The following is a 22250-nucleotide window of genomic DNA, read 5'->3' on the forward strand; positions in this document are numbered from 1 at the left end:
ATTCAAAAGGCAAGGGCATAGAGAAAGTGGAGAGGGACAGATTCTTCAGACTTTCGAAGACTATAAGAACGAGAGGGCATTTGGAAAAATTAAAAGGGGACAGATTCAAAACCAATGCTAGGAAGTTCTTCTTCACCCAGTGGGTGATGGACACCTGGAAGATGGACACCTGGATAGGACACCTGTCCTATCACGCGCTTCAAGAGGGCGTGATAGGACAGAGTACGGTATTAGGGTTCAAGAAGGGATTGGACAATTTTCTGAAGGAAAAGGGGATAGAAGGATATAGATAGAGGATTACTATACAGGTCCTGGACCTGATGGGCCGCCGCATGAGTGGACTGCTGGGCATGATGGACCTCTGGTCTGACCCAGCAGAGGCATTACTTATGTTCTTATCAAGTTTCAAGTTTAATAAATTCTTTGATTAGATCGCAAAATCTCATTTCAATTACATCAGATAAAAATCAAATAAAATAATAAAATCCACATTTATCACATATACTGATAATTGACATTAAAACATTAGGGAAAAGGGCAGCTTAAATTACAATATTAAAAAAATAAAACCAAAAATAAAATCGGGTATAGGTTTAGTACACACAGGATGGGAGAAAAATACCCACATATTTCAGTGAACCTCCTCGTCCTACCGTAAAGTATATTAAGGCTGATCTATTAAAAAGCGTCTTTAAAAAACCAGCTCTTTAGAAGACTTTTAAATTTGTTCAATAGTTTATCTTCTCTTAGATTAAGTGGAAGTAAATTCCAGATTTGGGGGGCCGAAACAGAAAAAATCATGTCTCTCCTAGAGTATATAACTTTTAAAGAAGGGACCGCTAATAGGGCTTTGTCTTCTGATCTTAAAGATTTTAGTGGGGAGTATGGTATTAAATATCTTTCCAGAAATGTCGGGGCTTTATTTATGAGTATTTTATGTTCTTAACTATTTTGATATTTGATATTATTGGTTATTCTATTTAGACTCAGCACTCCCAAGATGCCTGCAAATATACCACTGTTATATAAGGCAGTTCTTTACGCTGGCACACACCAAGTTTATAGAATAGCGTAGTGCCTCTGTGTGATTGGTGCCTATAATTGGCAGTTAAGTGGGTAGGTGCCAGGCACTATTTTATAAACAGTGCATCTAAATTGCTTAGTGCACAACTGTTGGGGGGGGGGGAAGTTACATGTGGGCAGAGCACAGGTATCAAGTGACACACGCAATGCACAGATTGGCTATTGGCTACGTGCATTGTATTGTGCCCTTAAGTGTGCCCACGTACACCTGTTGCAATCTTTGGCATGTCAATGTGGCTTTGTGCTAATATTCTATAATGGCTTGTACCAGGGGATCCTCCAATCCAGTCCTCGAGCTCCACAACCCAGCCTGGCTTTCAGGTTTTCTACAATGAATATGTATGAAATTTAATTGCATGCAATAGAAGCCGTGAAGGCAAATAGATCTCATACCTATTCACTGTGGAAATCCTGAAAACTGGGCTGGGTTGTGGGCCTAGAGCACTGGATTGGATGATCCCTGGCTTAGGGGCATTCTTAAGCCAATTTAGAACTGGCACCTAAAATAACACCAGTTTATGAAATTGCCGCCTTACTAAATTGTAGGATACATCCCTCTAATGCATTCTCTCTTCTTTCTAATGCATTCTCTCTTCTTTCCAGTGGAAGGTCTGGTATGCTATCATAAAAGCTGCAGCGGAAATACTTGTTCCACTCAGCAAATCACCTGTCCAATATCAAAAAACCAGTGCTACCGTGACAATGTTTATAGCCGTAAGTATCCATAAGTAGCCTTACAATAAGTAAGGTGTTATTGGTAACTGGGTAAAAAAGAGAGTAGGACCAAGGGTCCAGTGATGTAGTGAATGGGGTTAAACATAGTAGATGATGGCAGCTAAAAACCCGAATGGTCCATCCAGTCTGCCCAACCTGATTCCATTTAAATTTTTTTTTTCTTCTTAGCTATTTCTGGGCAAGAATCCAAAGCTCTGCCCAGTTCTGTGCTTAGGTTCCAACTACTGAAGTCTCCGTCAAAGCTCACTCCAGTCCATCTACACCAGGGGTCTCAAAGTCCCTCCTTGAGGGCTGCAATCCAGTCGGGTTTTCAGGATTTCCCCAATGAAGATGCATGAGATCTATGTGCATGCACTGCTTTCAATTCATATTCATTGGGGAAATCCTGAAAACCCGATTGGATTGCGGCCCTCAAGGAGGGACTTTGAGATCCCTGATCTACACCCTCTCAGCCATTGATGCCCTCCCCAGCCCATCCTCCACCAAACGGCCATATACAGACACAGACCGTGCAGGTCTGCCCAGTACTGGCCTTAGTTCTTCAATATTTACTATTATTTTCTGATTCTAGATCCTCTTTGTTCATCCCACGCTTTTTTGAACTCTGTCACCATTTTCCTCTCCACCACTTTCCTCGGGAACACATTCCAGGCATCCACCACCCTCTCCCTAAAGAAGAATTTCCTTACCTTACTTCTGAGTCTCCCACCCCTCAACCTCATATTATGCCTTCTGGTTTTACCATTTTCCTTTCCTTGGAAAAGATTTTGTTCTGCGTTAATACCTTTCAAGTACTTGGATGGTGCTTGGAGCGGTGAACCAGGAAGTGATGTCAGAAGGGAGCCGGGGCCAGCGTGAGCAGCAGGTGAAAGCAGCTGCTTGCACGGTGAACATTTAAAGAGGTGCGCAGGGAGGCGGAGAGGTGCCGGCACCCTCTCCAAGACGGCGCCCAGGGCAGTCGGTTCCCTACTGCCCCACCTTACTACACCACAGAAAGGATCTCTTTTTCTAAAGTGTGCTAAGTAGTTAACATGTGAATGAACTGTATTATAAATTTAAAAAAAGGGAAGGAGGAGAAAAAAGACTTTGTTAGTAAGAGGCATAGTGGCAGAATTCAACATTTACGTTTCTGTTGTAATAACATTGATTGAAACCAGAAATGCACATTAAGCAAGTCAACTAACTTCCAATTGGATAAGATAAGTCTCGGAGCAATGACGAGAAGTAATGTAATGTAATTTATTTCTTATATACCGCTACATCCGTTAAGTTCTAAGTGGTTTACAGAAAATATACATTAAAATTAAAAAAATATGAAAATAATAAAGGTACTTAAAAAAATTCCCTTTCTGTCCCGAAGGCTCACAATCTAACTAAAGTACCTGGAGATTAATAGATTAATTAAAATAAAGATAGAAGAGGAAATAGAAATAAACATTTTAACAAGACAGCATTGAATTAAATTTTTTGGTAGATAGAAGAGAGAAGATCAAAGAGTAAATGCATAAGGGGAAACCGTTAAACAATAGAATTCTGGCGAGATTTAAAATGACAGAAATGTTATAAAACGAAGAAAAAAGGCATAACAATAAGTAAGATTAAAGGTAATTCATAAACAAGTAGGGAAAGAAAATAAAATAACACTGTCTTTTAAAAAAGAGCTTCTTCATGTATATCTTCTTCAAGTGTATCAAATAATGTATTTTGAGATGCAGGAATATTAATAGAGGGAGCCTCTGATTTCAACACGATTACACTATGGGATAAGTCGGACTGAAACTTAAAAATTAGTTGGATAAATAGACCAAACATCTGTCCCCCCCCCCCCCCCAATTTTTCTGAATTAATTGGCAAATTCCAAGCCCTTTCAAATAAAAAAAAACAAAACAAAACTGAGAGGTAGCTGTAGTGTGCTTTGACTCATTAACTCTCCTTTATTTTTTGCAGCTACAAACCCTCAAGGATGTATCGATGCTTCCAACTGCCGGATGTTACAGATGTTGGCACCCAACACCATATGCTGTTCCTATAACCTCTGCAACTAGATCTGCAATGCACAGAAACCAGCAAGACTGATACGGGGTATTCTTCTGTTTGTGCAACTGAAGGATTCATTAAAAAAAACCCTAATAACACAAAGCTAACTTAAATGTCAGCAATTCATTGTGCAATATAATACAACTGGGTAATTGAATATTGTTCCAAAGGAAATGTAGCACAAACAGCAAAAAAGGAACAATAATAGTTATTAATACAGTTTCAAAAATGGCGTTTAGAATCCAAAAGCAGAGTAAAATAACTCAGCATAGGGAAAAACCCCTTTTATAAACTTTCATAGAATCAATCATTGCACCATCTTGTTAGAATAAATGATTTTTAAATAACTTCATAGATTCATAAGTAATTCTTAAATCTCCATAATGTGAAAATAAAGTCCAAAGTTTTGTGAAAAGCTCATATAAGTAAACAGACTTATATGTCTCTGCAGCGGTGACCCAGCGGGGTTCTGACGCGTTTCGCCGTCCTGGCTTCCTCAGAGAACCCGCTAATGCTGTGTGTGACAGACTTGTCAGTTGGGTACACACTTCATAAGTACAGGGTGCTCAGCAGAGCATTCATGTCATAGAACAGGAGGAAGTTTCTTTTCCCTTTTGAATTAAGTACCCAACTGACAAGTCTGTGAGTGTTTGGTTAAAAGTTCTCACTGTCCGCCTAAACTCATTGACGCCATGTTTGTAACAGCTCTTATGCATATTCTTAAAAACTGGAAATCACCCTCACTACTCGACTACACCTTTTGGTGGAATTCTCTGAGCATGTATCACAAATTTGAATCTTATGCATAGGAGAAAAACATGATCTCTCGACTCTCCACGAACATGGTGCGGAAAAAATCACCTTGGTCATTCTTAGATTCATATGTTCATTCTACTCCATAATATAAACGACTGGGGAGATATAAGAAGGAAGTTCCTAAAGGTCAATGATATCCTGACACTGGTAAAGGAACCAATTAAGCTACTTTAAATGCTTTTAACCTAGAGTAGTGCTCAGACTCCAAAGATGGATTGTTAAGAACTCAATATGGGGACAAGCCCCTGTAGAGATTCTTATGGTATCTATCATTGCACCATTTTGTGGTTAAAGGTAGTTTAAAGTATTGTTAAAGCCTTGTTCATGATTGAATTAGTCCATAAAGAAGCGTAATGTCCAATAGTAAATAAACTTCAAATTGATAATCTCAAAAATAGACTTAGCTTGAAAAATATCAACAGCAAGTGTTCAGCTGGGTCCTGACGCGTTTCGCCGCTATGGCTTCCTCAGAGAACCCGCTAAATAGCTGGAAAAGTTCAATGCTGTGAATATCCTAAACATACAAAACACAGTGCATGAGGTTATAAAGCTGAAAATCCAAGTAAATAATCAATACCTATAAAACACTCACAGCACTACCGGCTGAGTACCTGATTCAAAAAGTAGTCTACTCCATAGACACTTCTGCCTCTCTTTCTACTTATCTATCTCTTGCTTTCTCTTTGTCCCTCCCTCTATCTCCCTTTCTCTTTTTCACTCTCCTCGCTTTTCTGCTTTTCATATATCTTCTACTAGCAGTTGCACATATCTTGAATTTTTTTTATTAATCCGGTTATATGTTACTGACTATAGACATGGTCAGATTTTGTGTGTTTACACTGCTTTCTGTATATTTCTTGAAATATTCAATAAAAATCATTGAACAAAAGAACAAAAAAAAAAAAAAAAAGTTCTCTTTGTAAAATGTTACTATGTATCTTTCTTGTTGTTTCTTATTAAAGGAGGATTTATTTTTTAAGGTCACACACAGCATTAGTGGGTTCTCTGAGGAAGCCAGGACGGCGAAACGCGTCAGAACCCCGCTGGGTCACCGCTACAGAGACATTGAAACTAAGTCTGTTTACTTATATGAGCTTTTCACAAAACTTTGGACTTTGGACTTTATTTTCACATTATGGAGATTTAAGAATTACTTATGAATCTATGAAGTTATTTAAAAATCATTTATTCTAACAAGATGATGCAATGATTGATTCTATGAAAGTTTATAAAAGGGGTTTTTCCCTATGCTGAGTTATTTTACTCTGCTTTTGGATTCTAAACGCCATTTTTGAAACTGTATTAATAACTATTATTGTTCCTTTTTTGCTGTTTGTGCAGCAATTCATTGTGACCATCGCACATCTTTGGAATTGAACATAGATTGGTCAGTAACAACTTTCATACCCAGAGCTGTTCTTTAACTATTCACAGCCTCAATATCACATTTCAATGCACAAAACACTGTTTTTGATTTATAACAATTTTTATTGAAAGAATCAAATAATCAATACAATAAGATAATACAAAAATACATTCAATACAATAAGAATCACAATAATAATATTTCATACAAATTTATATCATTCCTTCAAATTAAATTTTCACATGAACTAATCCAATCTTATCTACACCCCCCCTTTAATTCCATCCCCGGTTCATAGACAACGGCGCGAAAGACAAAGGCGCGCAACAGACAATTGAGCGCAGCGCGGAGGCGCGCGCTTCTCAAAATTACTGTTTTTAGGGGCTCCGACGGGGGGTTTTGTTGGGGAACCCCCCGCTTTACTTAATAGACATCGCGCCGGCGTTATGGGGGGGTTTGGGGGGTTGTAACCCTCCACATTTTACTGTAAACTTAACTTTTTCCCTAAAAACAGGGAAAAAGTGAAGTTTTCAGTAAAATGTGGGGGGTTACAACCCTCCAAACCCCCCACAATGCCCCCACAATGCGGCGCGATGTCTATTAAGTAAAGTGGAGGGTTCCCCCCCACGCCCCCCCCCCCCGTCAGAGCCCTAAAAACAATAATTTTGAGTGGCGCGCGCCTCCGCGCTGCGCTCAATTGTCTGGGCACGCCTTTGTCCCGGCGCGCTTTTGACCTGACACCCCATCCCCTACCCCCCTACCTTCCCCTCAAATGAAATCCCTCACCCCGGATGAAAGTTGACAAAAATAAAGAAATAAAATAAATAACTGGAATGTAATTTAAAAACCTAATTTTCATTGTAAATCATTAAGAACCAAACTTCTTATTCTTGGTGAAAGATTCTGAATATAAGACGAGTTTTTCTAGGCGAACGTCTAACCTCCCAACTCTCAAATAAAAATAAATGATCCAATTGATTCCTCCAATGCCAGAAACTTGAAGATTCTTTCTGTAGCCAAAATTGCATAATATATTTATGCCCAATCATACATGCTTTCTGAAATAAAAGACATTTCCTTTGGCCCAAAACCCCACAATATGCTTAAGGCATTAGTAAAATTCCATCCTAAATGATTTGTGCAGCTCAGAGCACAATGAGAATCTGGAATACAGAGTTTAGGAAAGGATCATGGACTGAAGCTGAGGGGCACCAGGCCCAGGACAAATATCAGGAAATTCTGCTTCACACAACGAGTGGTGGACCCTTAGAATGCACTCCCGGAGGAGGTTGTGATGGAGACCACCATTCCGGGATTCAAGGGCAAGTTGGATGCACACCTTCTCGCAAATCGCATTGAGGGATACGAGTAAACAAGGTTTCTCAACAGGGAACACCTGGCTTGGCCTCCGCGAGTGCGGGTCGCCGGACTGGATGGACCTAGGGTCTGATCCGGCGAAGCCATTTCTTAAGTTCTTATATTTTGCTTACAGATTAGCCTCGGAAACTAAATATCAGAACAAAAGGTTATGCAAATTGTGGGCTAGATTCTAAAAATGGTGCCCAAGCGCCTACATCAGTGTATCACAAACTGTGTGCCACGGCACAGTAGTGTGCCACAAAGAGATTCCAGGTGTGCCACCAGGGATTCAAAAATAGATGACGTGTATGTGAGTCTGTCACTGCCGGCTCCTCTCCGGCCCCCGGCATACCTCTGTAAATGTTCACCAGCACGAGAGCTCAGGGCAGCGTCTGGAGGGCCTCCGAGCATGTGCAGACGTGATGATGTCACACGCGCGTGTGATGTCATTGCGTTGACATCCACAGCATGCTCTTAGGCGCTCTAGACGTGTCCCCGAGCTCAGGGAAGAAGAGATGAAGTTTGTGTGGGGCAGGGCTAGGGGTGGAACACGGGGCTTGGGAAGAAGGGGGCGGGGCCTTTTTTGTGCCACGAAAAACATTTGATCCATTAGTGTGCCGGAGCTAAATAAAAAAGTGATGCACACACTTGACTACATCATATAGTAGTGATGCCAACAGCACAGTGCAGCATCTCAACAATATATGTTTTACCAAGTTGGGCAATCGATTTCCCTATAATAATGTTATCAAATGTATACATAGGAACATAAGAATAGCCTTACTGGGTTAGACCAATGGTCAATCAAGCCCAGTAGCCTGTTCTCACAGTGGCCAATCCACCTGCCTGTTTTACTGGGGGAATAAGGAAGGAAACTATTGCAACGATCCATCTCAAAGAATGAGATTTTCCACCACAATGAATGAGTTGATAGGCCAATTAATGAGGTTTTTCTTGTGAGCCCCAGCAATATATGATACCAGCTCTGGCAGATGTACCTTCAAAACAGTGTTACATTCTAATCTATAAATACAATTCTTTTTTTCTAACTTTGATGTTTGGTTGCTTTATTTTTCTCATTGTGTTGGTCCAGTCTTTGGTTTCTCCTCTCTGTCTTTTATTATTTTATTTATTAATTAAAAAAATTATATACCGCATACAACTATGCGATTTCTATATCACATACATAAAATCTTGTTTCCCTACGATTATCACATATAACATAGACATGTCTATACAACATCATTAATCGTCCTTATTATGAACTTATCTTATGAGGATTTTCTTGTCCATTTGGCATCTCTTCACTCTCCATGTCCAGTCCTTTTCTTTCAAATCCATCTCCCCTCTGTGCACCTATCCATCTTGCCTCTATCCTCCTACCATCTTGAACATCTCCCCTCTCGGTGTTTCTATTCTTGCCCTGTTCAGCACCTCCCCTCTTTGTCTAATCTGTATACAGCATCACCCAACTATGTCCCTATTCTCATCAGCCCTGTGTTCTTATCCCTTCATCTCAGCTTCTTCCCTCACTCTTTCCTTCCTCCTGCAAACTTCCCTGCACTCCTACCCCCAGGGCAGCATCTCCAAATCTCTCTTCCTTCCTACCTATTCCTGTACCCCAGAGCTAGCATCTCGCTATCTGTCTTCCTGCTTCCCAAGAGTCTAGCTTATGTCCCCTCTCTTCCCTCCTCCCCTTCCCCGGTGAGTCCAACATCTCTACCTCTTCCTCTCTTGCTTGCAGGTCCTGGCGTCTCTTCCCTTCCCCTTTAGTTGCACCTTCCCTACACCCTAGGGTGGCACTAAATATACATATTCTTAAAACATTGTGGCCAAATGATTCATCACCGCTATAGACCATGTGTATTGTATTTCATCTAGCAACTTCTCTATCCTTATCGGTTCTTTAAAAAGCGCATTTTAATCCTTTCCTGGAAGTACACTTACCCCCTCTTTAACAAAGGCATGCTAAGCGTTTTAGCGTGGATTTAGCACTGAATCAATGCGTGCACTAACCGCTAACGCGTCCATAGGATAACATGCATGCGTTAGCGTTTAGAGCGTACTAAAAAGCTTAGCGCACCTTTGTAAAAGGCAATTGGGTTTTCAGGATTACGACAATGAATATACACCAAATGAATTTGCATACTATATGCAGATCTATCGCATGGATATTCATTGTGGTAAGCCTGAAAGCCTGACTGGCTAGGTATGCCTACAGGAGAAGACTAAGATGCTCTGTCTTGAGCTCTAATGCAGGAAAACTCTCCCAGAAAAATTGTGAAGCATTCAGTTCAAGTACTGTAATCCTTATCAAAGGGCATTAGCCATGTGTGTGGCGCAGTTTCCTTCCCTGAGGTTGTGGGTTCAAATCCCACACTGTTCCTTGTGATCCTGGGCAAGTCACTTAATCCCCCCATTAACCCAGATTGTGAGCCCACTGGGACAGACAGGGAAAAATGCTTGAGTACCTGAATTTAAACCACTTAGGCTATAAGTGATACATAAATGTACATTTTTTCAGTTTTATAAGTACTTTTTTTGAATATATCATCCACATTAGAGCCCACATGTGTCCTAGCTCCCTTTGGCCCTGCCTTTTGGGAAGGCATGTGATGGTTTTTTTTTTAATTAAACTGGTGGAAATAACTTTAGAGTAACTGAACATGAGACAGATATGATTATCTGTCCTGGATGGAAAGCACTATCAGAGGAAAACATTCAGTAACAACAGCCTCTTATCTAAAGATAGAGATTATGATGACAGAAAAGGATCTCGGAAAAGATCATTACAATCTCAAAATGACTCACTTGTGTATGGGGGGTTTCGTTCATGGATCCTAAAAAGCCTTCAAATTACTTAACATAACATCGTGCTTCTTTTTTTTTTTTTTTTAGTTCAATAAATTTTTATTCAGTATTTTAAAAAATACAAGGAGCAATTCAAATACATAAAAGTAGTATAACATTTTGTATTAATATACAGTTATTTATAAAGGCCCATATTATTAAGAAAAGCTCAGAGTATTGGATTTGTTTGTGGTGATGTATGACAATAGAAAGTGAAATAGGACAAAGTAAAAATTGAAAGAGAGAGGAAAAAAGAAGAGAAAGAAAAAAAAAATAATAATAAATTTTAAAGAGAGGAGAAGACAGGAGTGTCTACATCGTGCTTCTTAACCGCGTAGCCATAAGTTCAACGTGGTTTACAAAAGATTATAAACAATATCTTGAAGAACAGGAAAAGTTGTTTGACCAAGTAGTTATTGTTTTTCTTTCATATCATTTAATTAACTTATTCTTGTTTTTCTTTGATATTGTTCTATAAAAGTGGTACATTCCCCACAATGCTTGTACTATCACCAATTTGATTTTGATTTAAAAAAAATATAACAAAACACTTGTCTCATATAAAGCAGATAAAAATTCATCACCTTGTTGCCAGTGTACCAGTTTTTACCATAACTGTTCAAACGTAAAGCATTCTATGCCAAAATGAATTCACTTATCTTATGTAGAGCACAAAGATGCTTCTTCTTATGCTGCCAGCACATTGGCAGCTGAACCATTCACCCGACCTGGCTCCCTCAGATTATTTCCTGTTCCAAGTTTTGAAGAAATCTCTCCATGGACAGCGGTTTTCAAGTGATGAAGACATCAAGGAAGCTGTGGCTTCCTGGTTTGAAGGACAAACAGAAGACTTATTTTCCAAGGGGTTAAAGTCATTGCAGGAAAAGTAGATGAAGCGTGTGGAGCTATCAGGGGACTAGATTGAAAAATAAAACTAACATTTTTTTTTTTTAACTCTTTTCTTTCCTACTAAGGTAGATAAATTTTTGGTTCATAGACAACCCCGCGAAAGACAAAGGCGCGCGCCGACAACTGAGCGCAAGACAGAGGCGCGCGCCGAAGAAAATTACAGTTTTTAGGGGCTCCGATGGGGGGGTTTTGTTGGGGAGCCCCCCCAGTTAACTTAATAGAGATCGCGCCGGCGTTGTGGGGGGTTGGGGGGGTTGTAACCCTCCACATTTTACTGTAAACTTAACTTTTTCCCTAAAAACAGGGAAAAAGTGAAGTTTTCAGTAAAATGTGGGGGGTTACAACCCCCCACACCCCCCACAACGCCCCCACAACGCGGCGCGATCTCTATTAAGTAAAATGGGGGGATCCCCCCACGCCCCCCCCCGTCAGAGCCGTAAAAACAGTACTTTTCTGCGGTGTTCGCCTCCGCGCTGCGCTCAATTGTCTGCGCGCGCCTTTGTCCCGGCACGCTTTTGACCTGCTAAGAAATTTTTGGATACCCCTCATACCCTTACAGAATTGATTTTCAAACCAGACTCAAATTCCAGGACCACCTTCTGAGTGAGCAGAAATCTTCCCCTGACCGTATTTATATGCGATGACATTAGATGTTTCTAATAAGGTAACAATTGACCTTCCCTCTCTCAAGTGATAAGTTTGCTAGTTCAACAGCACTTTCATGCCAAAAGGAGGCATCTGAGTTTTAAAGGTATCTCAGAGTGAACAATCCAATAAACTTAGCTGCCCCAAAATCATGGCAACTAAGGCCCCCTTTTATTAAACAGCCCTAGGAGTTTTTAGCGCCGGGAGCTGCGCTGAATGCCTCGCGCTGCTCCTGCCGCTCATAGGAACTTATGAGCGTCGGGAGCAGCCCAGCACCTGGTGCTAAAAATTGCTAGAGAAGTTTAATAAAAGGGGGTATAAGACTATTTTGCCTCAGAACTGCCTACATATCTGTACAATTATTCAGACTTTCCAGCCGCTGATTATTGGAACGATCAAATTAGCTGCAAACCACGATAGACACATTTGTCATCTTATCATGAGCATATGATAATCCTTTATCAATCTGGTAAGGCAATGGAACAGGAAACCAGATTGTATTTAGCTCTGCCTATATAACCGACAACACTGCCCATCGAGTAAACTGCAAAAGAGATCATCGAAAAGATCAGGTAAGAATATACTAGAAGTCTTTGTACAGTCATAGGCAAATCTCACTTGAATTGTTGTACTAGAAACTGCCAGTTTTATGAATTTTACCACATGTATCGTCACGTTATTTTGAAAAATATCTATCGTATGGTGAGACTAAATAAATCTAGAATCCTTTCATTAAAATTTCAAGGAAGGAGTTTTCTATGTGCTCCAAAAATCTGCTTACAGGTAGTTGAATTTCAGCCAGGGATGAAAGTGGGATGTGGACAATCTCCGGTATTGTTGAGTGTGGGCCTGAGCCAGGGACTGAGCCCAGAAAACGTCTTTTATTGCTAAACTATGGCTGTGAGCTCTGGATTTAACTGATTCCGACCTCTAATAAACAAATTCTACTCTCAGTAGCCATTGAAACAGCCTCTGAGCCTCTAAGGTTTCAGTAGCTAAGACCAGCTAGGTAATAGTTAGTAGAGAATGACACGGTGACAAAATTCATCACCGTTCCCGTCCCCGCGGATAACCGCGGGAAATAATCCCATGTCATTTTCTAGTGTCTATTTCAACCTCGGTCCTTCTACACCAGCTTTCTTCAAAGCAAAGCTTGCTGGTCAGTGGTTGTGGCCATTCATACTCTGATTCTTATGGGAGCCAAGGATAATGAAGCCATTGTGACATCACTGATGTGATTGGCTCTTAGGCACTGGTGGAATGAGGCATTATGACATCACAATATCTGCTCTGGAATGTTGCTCCTCAATCTCAGCATTCTTCAAAGCAAAGCTTGAGGGTCAGTGGTTGTGGCCATTCATACTCTGATTCTTCCCTCTCTCTCCTTAAAGAATGACATGAAGATGGTTTCCCGCGGTTATCCGCGGGGACGGGAACGGTGATGTATTTTGTCACCGTGTCATTCTCTAATAGTTAGTGACTGGATGCAGAAAGTGATGGAGTCTCAGTTGGGTCTTTCTGCTTTCTTACCCAGCTCTGTACTCAGCAGAGTAGGGAGCAAGTGTTACATTAGTACTGGAGTAATTCTCTACAGGAATAACTAATGCTGAAATAAATATGTCTGAAAGGATGTTCAGTGTTAACTTCATGATTAAGGGCTCCTTTTACGAAGTTTATCGCAAGCGCATTTTTAGCGTGCGCTAACCCCCCCCCGCCCCCCCCCCCCCGCTAGCTGAAAAACTACTGCCTGCTAGCGCGGCCGGCAAATTAGCGTGCGCTATTACGCGCGTTACACCGCTAACGCGGCTTGGTAAAAGGAGCCCTAAGTTTGAACAAGAACCATATTTATATTTTTCAAGCACATTGCAGACTACAGTATCAGGTCATTTAGCCCATCTGGTCAGTGACCCAAAGACCAGAAATCTACATTTAAATATGTCAGCAGTGGGAGGTTAAAAAAATAAGACAGCAAGCAGATGGCAGCGGTGGGATTGGACCCGTGGGTTTTATTATTCTATGTTAAGACTACAACCATAAAGAGGAGAATTCAGTAAACAGTGTTGAAACTTAGGGCTCCTTTTACTGAGCTGCGTTAGCGTTTTCAGCGCACACAGCATTTTAGCACGCGCTAAACCTGCGCTACGCGGCTAGAACTAACGCCAGCTCAATGCTGGCATTGGCGTTGAGCGCACGGGGCAATTTAGTGCACGCTATTCCGCGCATGAATGCCCTAACACGGCTTAGTAAAAGGAGCCCTTAGGCACGGAAAAAATTCAGTACTGAGCACAGCTCTATAAAGGGTGCATGCCTTGATGTGCCCTATTAATAATAAATAATAATAATAATAACAGCTTAAATACCGCAATACCGTGAAGTTCTATGCGGTTTACAAAGATTAAGCAAAGGTACAAATTGATTGACTTTAAGAGGGGAGGAAGAAAGAGGGTTAATAGGACAGGAAATCCATTTTTGAGGAGAGAGTGATCAATAGAACAAGTTAATCGCTATAGAGGGGAGAGAGAAGAGAGGATCAGTTGACTAGATACTTTAGGCATTGGTGGAATGAGGCATTATGACATCACAATCTGAGCTCTAGAATGTTGCTACCTATGATTTTAAAGTGTTTGAGGCTTGTGCAGATGAGGACGGAGCTTAGGCATTGGTGGAATGAGGCATTATGACATCACATTCTGAGCTCTAGAATGTGGCTACTTAGGATTGTAAAGTGTTTGAGGCTTGTGCAGATGAGGACAAAGCTTGCAGAATTGGGACAGTGACAGAACTCATGAGGATGGAGATAGTTTGAGGCTTGTGCAGATGAGGACAGAGCTTAGGCATTGGTGGAATGAGGCATTATGACATCACAATCTGAGCTCTAGAATGTTGCTACCTATGATTTTAAAGTGTTTGAGGCTTGTGCAGATGAGGACGGAGCTTAGGCATTGGTGGAATGAGGCATTATGACATCACAATCTGAGCTCTAGAATGTTGCTACTTAGGATTTGAAAGTGTTTGAGGCTTGTGCAGATGAGGACGGAGCTTAGGCATTGGTGGAATGAGGCATTATGACATCACAGTCTAAGCTCTAGAATGTTGCTACTTATGATTTTAAAGGTTTGAGGCTTGTGCAGATAATAATAATAATAACAGCTTATATACCGCAATACCGTGAAGTTCTATGCGGTTTACAAAGATTAAGCAAAGGTACAAATTGATTGACTTTAAGAGGGGAGGAAGAAAGAGGGTTAATAGGACAGGAAATCCATTTTTGAGGAGAGAGTAATCAATAGAACAAGTTAATCGCTATAGAGGGGAGAGAGAAGAGAGGATCAGTTGTCTAGATACTTTAGGAACAGGTGTGTTTTCAGACGTTTCCTAAATTCCTCATAAGTAGCAACATTCTAGAGCTCAGCCTGTGATGTCATAATGCCTCATTCCACCAATGCCTAAGCTCCGTCCTCACCTGAACAAGCCTCAAACCCTTTAATATCATAATAATAATAATAATAACAGCTTATATACCGCAATACCGTGAAGTTCTATGCGGTTTACAAAGATTAAGCAAAGGTACAAATTGATTGACTTTAAGAGGGGAGGAAGAAAGAGGGTTAATAGGACAGGAAATCCATTTTTGAGGAGAGAGTGATCAATAGAACAAGTTAATCCCTATTGTGCTTGGGACTTTTGATTTGTTTGTTATGGACCTATATGCTACATTTCGCCCTCCGTGTTCGCGGTTTCAGCATTCACGGTTTTTAGCTGGCTGGCTCTTCCCCCCCAATTACATCAGCTTGCATAGAGAAATCGCTAATTCCAAGCATTTACAGAGAAAATCGCCGATTCCCGGCACTTTCTTCACCATGTTTTGCCTCTCCTTCAGGAGCAGGTTAGGTCTCTCACCATGTTATTCGCGGTTTCACCATATTCACGATGGTTTTTAATAGAAAACAACGAATAATATATTAAAAAGTTATTTCCTGTTTTTCTGTACTTGCGGTTCTGTTAATCCCCTATCACAGCGAATACGGAGGGAGAAGTGTGTATTTCTTTTTTGTTTTGTTTTATTATGTATGTATTATTGTTCTCTACCTTGGATAAGAGCATTCAGAATTCAATACAAAGCAATTATGATATGTCACCAAATTTTATGAGTCGATCCCAGAATTTTTTAAAGGTTTGACGTCTGAGTATCAACCATTAAGGTCATTGCGCTCTGAAAGTTCGGCATTGCTGAAAATGGATGCCATGACTTTTAGATGTACAGGGGTTAAGTTGTGGAATAGCCTGTTGGTCAAATTTGAAAATGTAGAGGTAAGAGCTCATTTAGAAAAATGCTGAAAACACAATTATTTATGGATGCATTTCTTTGAGAAATTGATTTTATGTAAGGATTGAATCTGTTTGTGTTGTTCTTATCATGTTCTGAATTTTATAATATTTTATGTATATAATTATTTGTAAACCATTTTTGAATAAAACGTTATATAAATTTTATAAATAAATAATCTAAATCTTAGATAGAATAGCATTTAACATATAACACCTTATTATTGAAAGCTGTACTGGCTCCCAGTAGAGAGACAAGTACTTTTAACATTTGGCTGTTATTTTTTTTATAAAGCTTTAAATTGCTTACTTCCAAACAGTGGCATAGTAATGGGGGGGAGCAGGGAGGAGGGCCGCCCTGGGCGCCATCTTCACAAGGGGGTTCTGGCGCCTCTCCTCCATTCTGCTTACCTCTTTATATGTTCACCGGCACGAGCAGCATCTTACACTTGCAACTCGCGCTAGCCTTGGCTCCCTTCTGACATCACTTCCTGTTCATGGGACCAGAATGTGGCAACATAAGGGAGCCGAGGACGGCGCAAGCACCAGGTGGAAGATGCTGCTCACGCCAGCGTACATTTCATGAGGTACCCCGGGGGGGCTGGGGGTACTCAAGTGGTAGGGAAGAGTGGGGGCGCACGGCAATGCCAGGCGCCAGCACCCTTGGCACCAACCTCCCTCGCTATGCCACTGCTTCCAAAATATTTAGTCGATGCATTTTTGTTTGCATCATTAAAACGTGCATGACAAAGTCCTTCTTACTTTGCTTTTCCTTCGGTGAAAGGTTGCTCACTTAAAAGATGTGTTAGCAGGCAACTTGCTTACCAAGCAGTTCTTTGAGGCCCTGAATTTCGCCCCCTGCTTGTTAATTCTACTTTTTATGTGCACTTTAGAAGGTTATTAAAAACGGAATTGTTTGTTAAAGGTGTTAATGATCGATTTGCTTTTATAATTTGAATACTATGTAATTTCGCTATTAATGGTCAGTTTTTTTTAATCTTTGTACATTGCCTTGAACTGAAAGGTACTTAAATTCATAAATAAATTTTTATATTTTGTTATGGATCCCGTGCCTAACCTTTTGGCACCAGACTTATGGCTACTAACACCTAATATAGGCCCCCTTTTATCAAGCTGCGTTAGGGTTTTCTATCGCCGGCCGCTACGGTAAAAGCTCCGACGCTCATAGGAATTCTATGAGCGTCAGAGCTTTTTCCGCAGTGGCCGGTGATTTTTTTTAAAAAAACTAACACGGCATGATAAAAGGGGTCCATAGTTTCTAGTTTATTATATCTATTCCGCCTTCTACCAAGGCAGATTACAGCAAACATACATAATAAAAAAACAAACACTTACACGCAATAGCTCACACAAAAATAACAATGCAGTTCCAAAAGACAAAATTCACATGAAGCTGTTTTCATTAAAAAAAACTAATGGCGCTTCAGCAATTTCTTAAGCATGTGCACATCTGAACATAAGAATAACCCCACTGGGTCAGACCTATGGTCCATCAAGCCCAGTAGCCCGTTCTCATGATGGCCAATTCAGGTCCCTAGTACCTGGCCAAAACCCAAGGAGTAGCAACATTCCAGCATCTCAAAGAATAGCAAGATTCCGGAACCCCAGTGAGAGCAACATTCCAGAGCTGAGATTGTGATGTCATAATGTCTCAGAGCCAACCTCATCAGTGATGTTACAATGGCTTAATGGTCTTATGCTTGGCTCATGTAAGAACATAAGAATAGCCTTACTGGGTCAGACCAATGGTCCATCAAGCCCAGTAGCCCATTCTCATGGTGGCCAATCCAGGTCACTAGTACCTGGCCAAAAGCCAAAGAGTAGCAATATTCCAGCATCTCAAAGAATAGCAAGATTCTGGAACCCCAAAGAATAGCAACATTCCAGCATCTCAAAGAATAGCAAGATTCCGGAACCCCAATGAGAGCAACATTCCAGAGCTGAGATTGTGATGTCATAATGCCTCAGAGCCAACCTCATCAGTGATGTTACAATGGCTTAATGGTCTTATGCTTGGCTCACGTAAGAACATAAGAATAGCCTTACTGGGTCAGACCAATGGTCCATCAAGCCCAGTAGCCCGTTCTCCTGGTGGCCAATCCAGGTCCCTAGTACCTGGCCAAAACCCAAGGAGTAGCCACATTCCATGCTACCGATCCAGGGCAAGCAGTGGCTTCCCCCGTGTCTTTCTCAAGAACAGACTATGGATTTTTCCTCCAGGAACTTGTCCAAACCTTTCTTAAAACCAGCTACGCTATCCACTCTTACCACAACCTCTGGCAAGGCTTGATATTTGAAAGCCAAAGGCAGTTTGTTGTATTCAGTAGGTCCAGCACATTGTCCTCAGTCAGGCAGTCGTCCGTAATTCTGCACACAACTTTTCAGAGCGCCCTTGACTCGTCCACGTCCATCCCCTATTTAGATAAGTGCCACAGTAATTAGGCACCGTGCCTTATAGAATAGCACACATTAACATCAATAACATCTGAGCTCACGATCCAATTTATGTACGCCAACTTTGGGCAGAATATACGAATCCGATGGGAAAATGTGATATGATGCAAAACGCATTTTCAGCGGTACGTACACATTTCTTTTTTCTAGGATGGACAGAGTGAAAGTCCTGCTCCTTCTGGGATGGATTGTAGCTTGCAGCGCCATGTCTTCGAGATTCCTGGATAATGAGTGGGATACCTGGAAGGCTAAATATGGTATGGAGAAACATGGTTAAAAATTGTATTTTAGTATTTTACAATAATCACTAATAATAAAACCCTAGGCGCGCACGCGCACTCCTACCTCCGTGATCTCTGCCTCTGTGATCTGTAGCTCCATGGCAAAGTAGATAGAGATATGGTAGTAGCGGCGTTTGCGCGGGTGACATTTTTCAGCACGGGTGGCAGTTTTCAGCACTTTCCTACAGCTGAGCCAGTGGCGGTTTCTGTGCGTCGGTTGCCCTTTGCAAAAGAAAAAGTACATGGGAGAAGGGCCATGATAAGAAGACAGGCAGGGGGCACAGAGATAGACAGATAGACAGAAATAAAGACACACACACTGAAAGACAGGTAGGTGGGAGAAGGGGCACGAGAAACAGACAGATAGCGGCCAAGGAGAGAGACAGAAAGAAAGAAAGACATACAGCAGTCAAGGAGAGAGAAAGAAAGAAAGACAGACAGACACATCTATTCTAGCATCCGTTAATGTAACGGGCTTAAATACTAGTAAGATATAAAAGGGCAACATATCAGATGGGCTAAAAAGTCCAAGACAAAGCTGAGCCAATCAGCGCTCGGGCACTGATCAGAAAGTAAGGCAATGACAGCTCAGACCTGTCGGCAAATTTTGGCCGCAAATGTGGGAACATACAAGTGGGGGAGAAGGAGGGAAAGGGAAAAGCGGGACAGGGCACTAGAGAAAGGGAGGGAAGAACAGATACCAGGCAATGTCCAACGGCTCATCCACGCAGTCAGTTCAAATAGATGAGCTTTAAGGGCATTCTTAAACTTACTTCAGCTGTACAAAGCCTGCGCTGTAAATGCAGGGGTTATTATTTTCTTTAGTTCAATATTTTCATAATACATTTCACAAGGAAACAATAAGAATAGATTAGATATTTTATTATTATCGTTTCTGTTTTTTTAAACAATAATTCTATCTAGCCCACATTATTGGTGGATTTACCAAACAAAATTAAATGTCTAGCATCTCCTCTGTATCTAGAGCACAATGCAGACACTTAGTATAGCATCCTATACTGAATCGGGCCTGCCCAAAATAACATGACAGGAGGGAGCCCAACCCCTCCTGCCCGAAGACTGGACCCGGGGGAAGGGAGTGAGCAAATGCAGCATAGAGGACAAAGAGGTGCCGGCACCCCCTCCCCCCCCCCCCAACCAAATAGATGAGAGCAATGATGGTGAGGATGACAGCTATGGAGTTGGAGGTGGCACAGTAATGTTTTCATCATTTCAACTAAAACTAACAGGAAAGAACTACACCACCCCGGAGCAAGAGAAAATTCGAAGAGGAAACTGGGAAGCCAGCAGGAAAAAAGTCCTGGAACACAACCAGTTGGCTGATCAAGGGAAGAAGACGTACCGGCTGGAAATGAATCATTTTGCAGACATGGTGAGACTGAAGCATTTATTATAGGCCTCAATTAAGCATCCATCATAAGGGAGGGTGGGGGGGGGGGCGGTTCACCCCAGGTGCGGTCTTGGTAAAGGCGCTGGCACTCATTCTCCTCTTGCCCCTTCCTCTGCTCCTTCTCGACCCACCCCTGCCACGTGTGTGCACCCCTTCTCTTCCCTCATACCTTATTTTTCCCTGCACGAGCAGCATGACAAACTTGCTGGCCACGTCGGTGTCGCCTCTCTCTGGGCCCCGCACCTAGGAAGTGACATCACAGGATAGCAGACACGATGCGGGCAGCAAGTTTGTGATGTTGCTCGCACTTAGAAATTAAAAAGGTATGCGGGAAGGGGTGGGGACACATGCACGGTGGGGGAGGGATGCGGGAAGGGAAGGGGGTGGAGAAGAGGGCGGGTGAGGGGCACCTCCCCCCCCCCCCCGGGTGCCACTCACTCTCGCTACGCCACTGCATCCAGTCAAGGACATGTGTAAGATGACTTACAATAGCCCAGTCTGTTACTCTTTGAAAACGATACACCTTGAAGTCAGGTTTTCAAAAAGACCAGCGGACCTAACTCAGGGCTCCTTTTACAAAGCCAAGGGAAAGGTTTCTCCTGTGGGCCTGTAAGGTAAATGCTCTGACACTCCAAGGAATTCCATGAGCATCGGAGCCTTTACCTCGCCGACCCGCGGTAGAAACCTCTAACCCAGCTTTGTAAAAGCCGGCGTTAGATTGAAAGATTTTCAGCCAAACATAGCTGCCTCAGTTGCAGCTGGTAATGAGCTTAAATCTGGTTGCCCACAATTTGGTCATCTAGATTTAATCTTGGATGACTAAATTTAACCAGCCTTTGCTGAAAATCAGTGCTAGTCAATTAAATCCTCTCACATAACCCCAAGTCAGCAATGTGCCTTATCACATCCAATATACTGTACATAAAACTTGAGGCTGGCTTGCTGCCGCAAGGCACCCCCTTCCCACTAAATCATAAGAACCAGCACCCCCCATCCGACTGCACCATATAAAAAAATAGCCTCTTGGATCACCAGCCCACAGGCTCCACCCTGCAAAGTTTGCCAAAAGTTTCCAGTGAAAAGCAAAGATTTGGATCACGTTTATCTGCAAGCTGCGGCTTTTGTTATGCATAGTAATCAAGACATTTGGGTGACTCCTGATGCAGGCCCAGTGGCCGAAACACAATGTGCTGAGTCACCTTGCGTTATCTTCTGATTGTGCAAAAAACTTATCCAGTTGAATGCCATTGACGGTTTTGGTTCTCTGTCTCTTCCGCTGTCTTGCTGTTTGATTCTGGACATGCAGTGGGTTTGTCTTCTGGGTTTTTTTTGTTGTTGTTGTTTCCTTCTACTGCACCACACAAAGAAATAATCCCCTGGATCACCAACCCATACGCTCCACCCTGTGAATCATGCCCAAAGCTGACAGAAAAACACTGGATAATAAGTTGGTAGGAGGTAACTCTGTGTTCTTCTGCTAGATCAGCCTTGGAACATAAGAACATAAGCAATGCCTCTGCTGGGTCAGACCTGGGGTCCATCGTGCCCAGCAGCCTGCTCACGCGGTAGCCCCAACAGGTCCAGGACCTGTGCAGTGATCCTCTAGTTATACCCTTCTATCCCCCTTTCCAGCAGGAAATTGTCCAATCCTTTCTTAAACCCCAATACCGTACTCTGCCCTATTACGTTCTCTGGAAGCGCATTCCAGGTGTCCACCACACGTTGGGTAAAGAAGAACTTCCTAGCATTTGTTTTGAATCTGTCCCCTTTCAGTTTTTCCGAATGCCCTCTTGGAATTGCTCTAGTTAGTGGCAGATGGAAATGGAGAGATTGTCTAGTTGCAAGGTGTTGTTGTTGGGGTTTTTTGGGTTTTTTTTACATTAGGCAGGAAGGAAGGAGTTGGATTACCAGTTCCAAGCATAAGAATAAAGTGGCTCTCACTACACCCCTGCACCTT

At 41.9% G+C, this 22250-nt stretch overlaps 1 protein-coding gene across 4 annotated transcripts in view; it reads left to right on the top strand.

Annotated features, from left to right (window-relative positions):
• The window catches only part of LOC117348427 (cathepsin L1-like), a 59861-nt gene that overhangs the window by 19085 nt on the left and 18526 nt on the right, over positions 1-22250 (top strand). For 3 of the 4 annotated variants that reach the window (XM_033920578.1, XM_033920580.1, XM_033920577.1), the window contains exons 2-5: positions 1687-1797; positions 3766-3900; positions 18752-18858; positions 20133-20275. In XM_033920578.1, coding sequence (XP_033776469.1) covers positions 18753-18858; positions 20133-20275 — 249 coding nt within the window. In that variant the 5' untranslated portion in view covers positions 1687-1797; positions 3766-3900; position 18752. Of the gene's footprint in view, positions 1-1686; positions 1798-3765; positions 3901-12343; positions 12373-18751; positions 18859-20132; positions 20276-22250 lie in introns of those variants that run through there. The other variant, XM_033920581.1, reaches the window with a different exon arrangement.

The sequence above is a fragment of the Geotrypetes seraphini genome, chromosome 14 (assembly GCF_902459505.1).
Source record: "Geotrypetes seraphini chromosome 14, aGeoSer1.1, whole genome shotgun sequence".
NCBI lineage: Eukaryota > Metazoa > Chordata > Amphibia > Gymnophiona > Dermophiidae > Geotrypetes > Geotrypetes seraphini.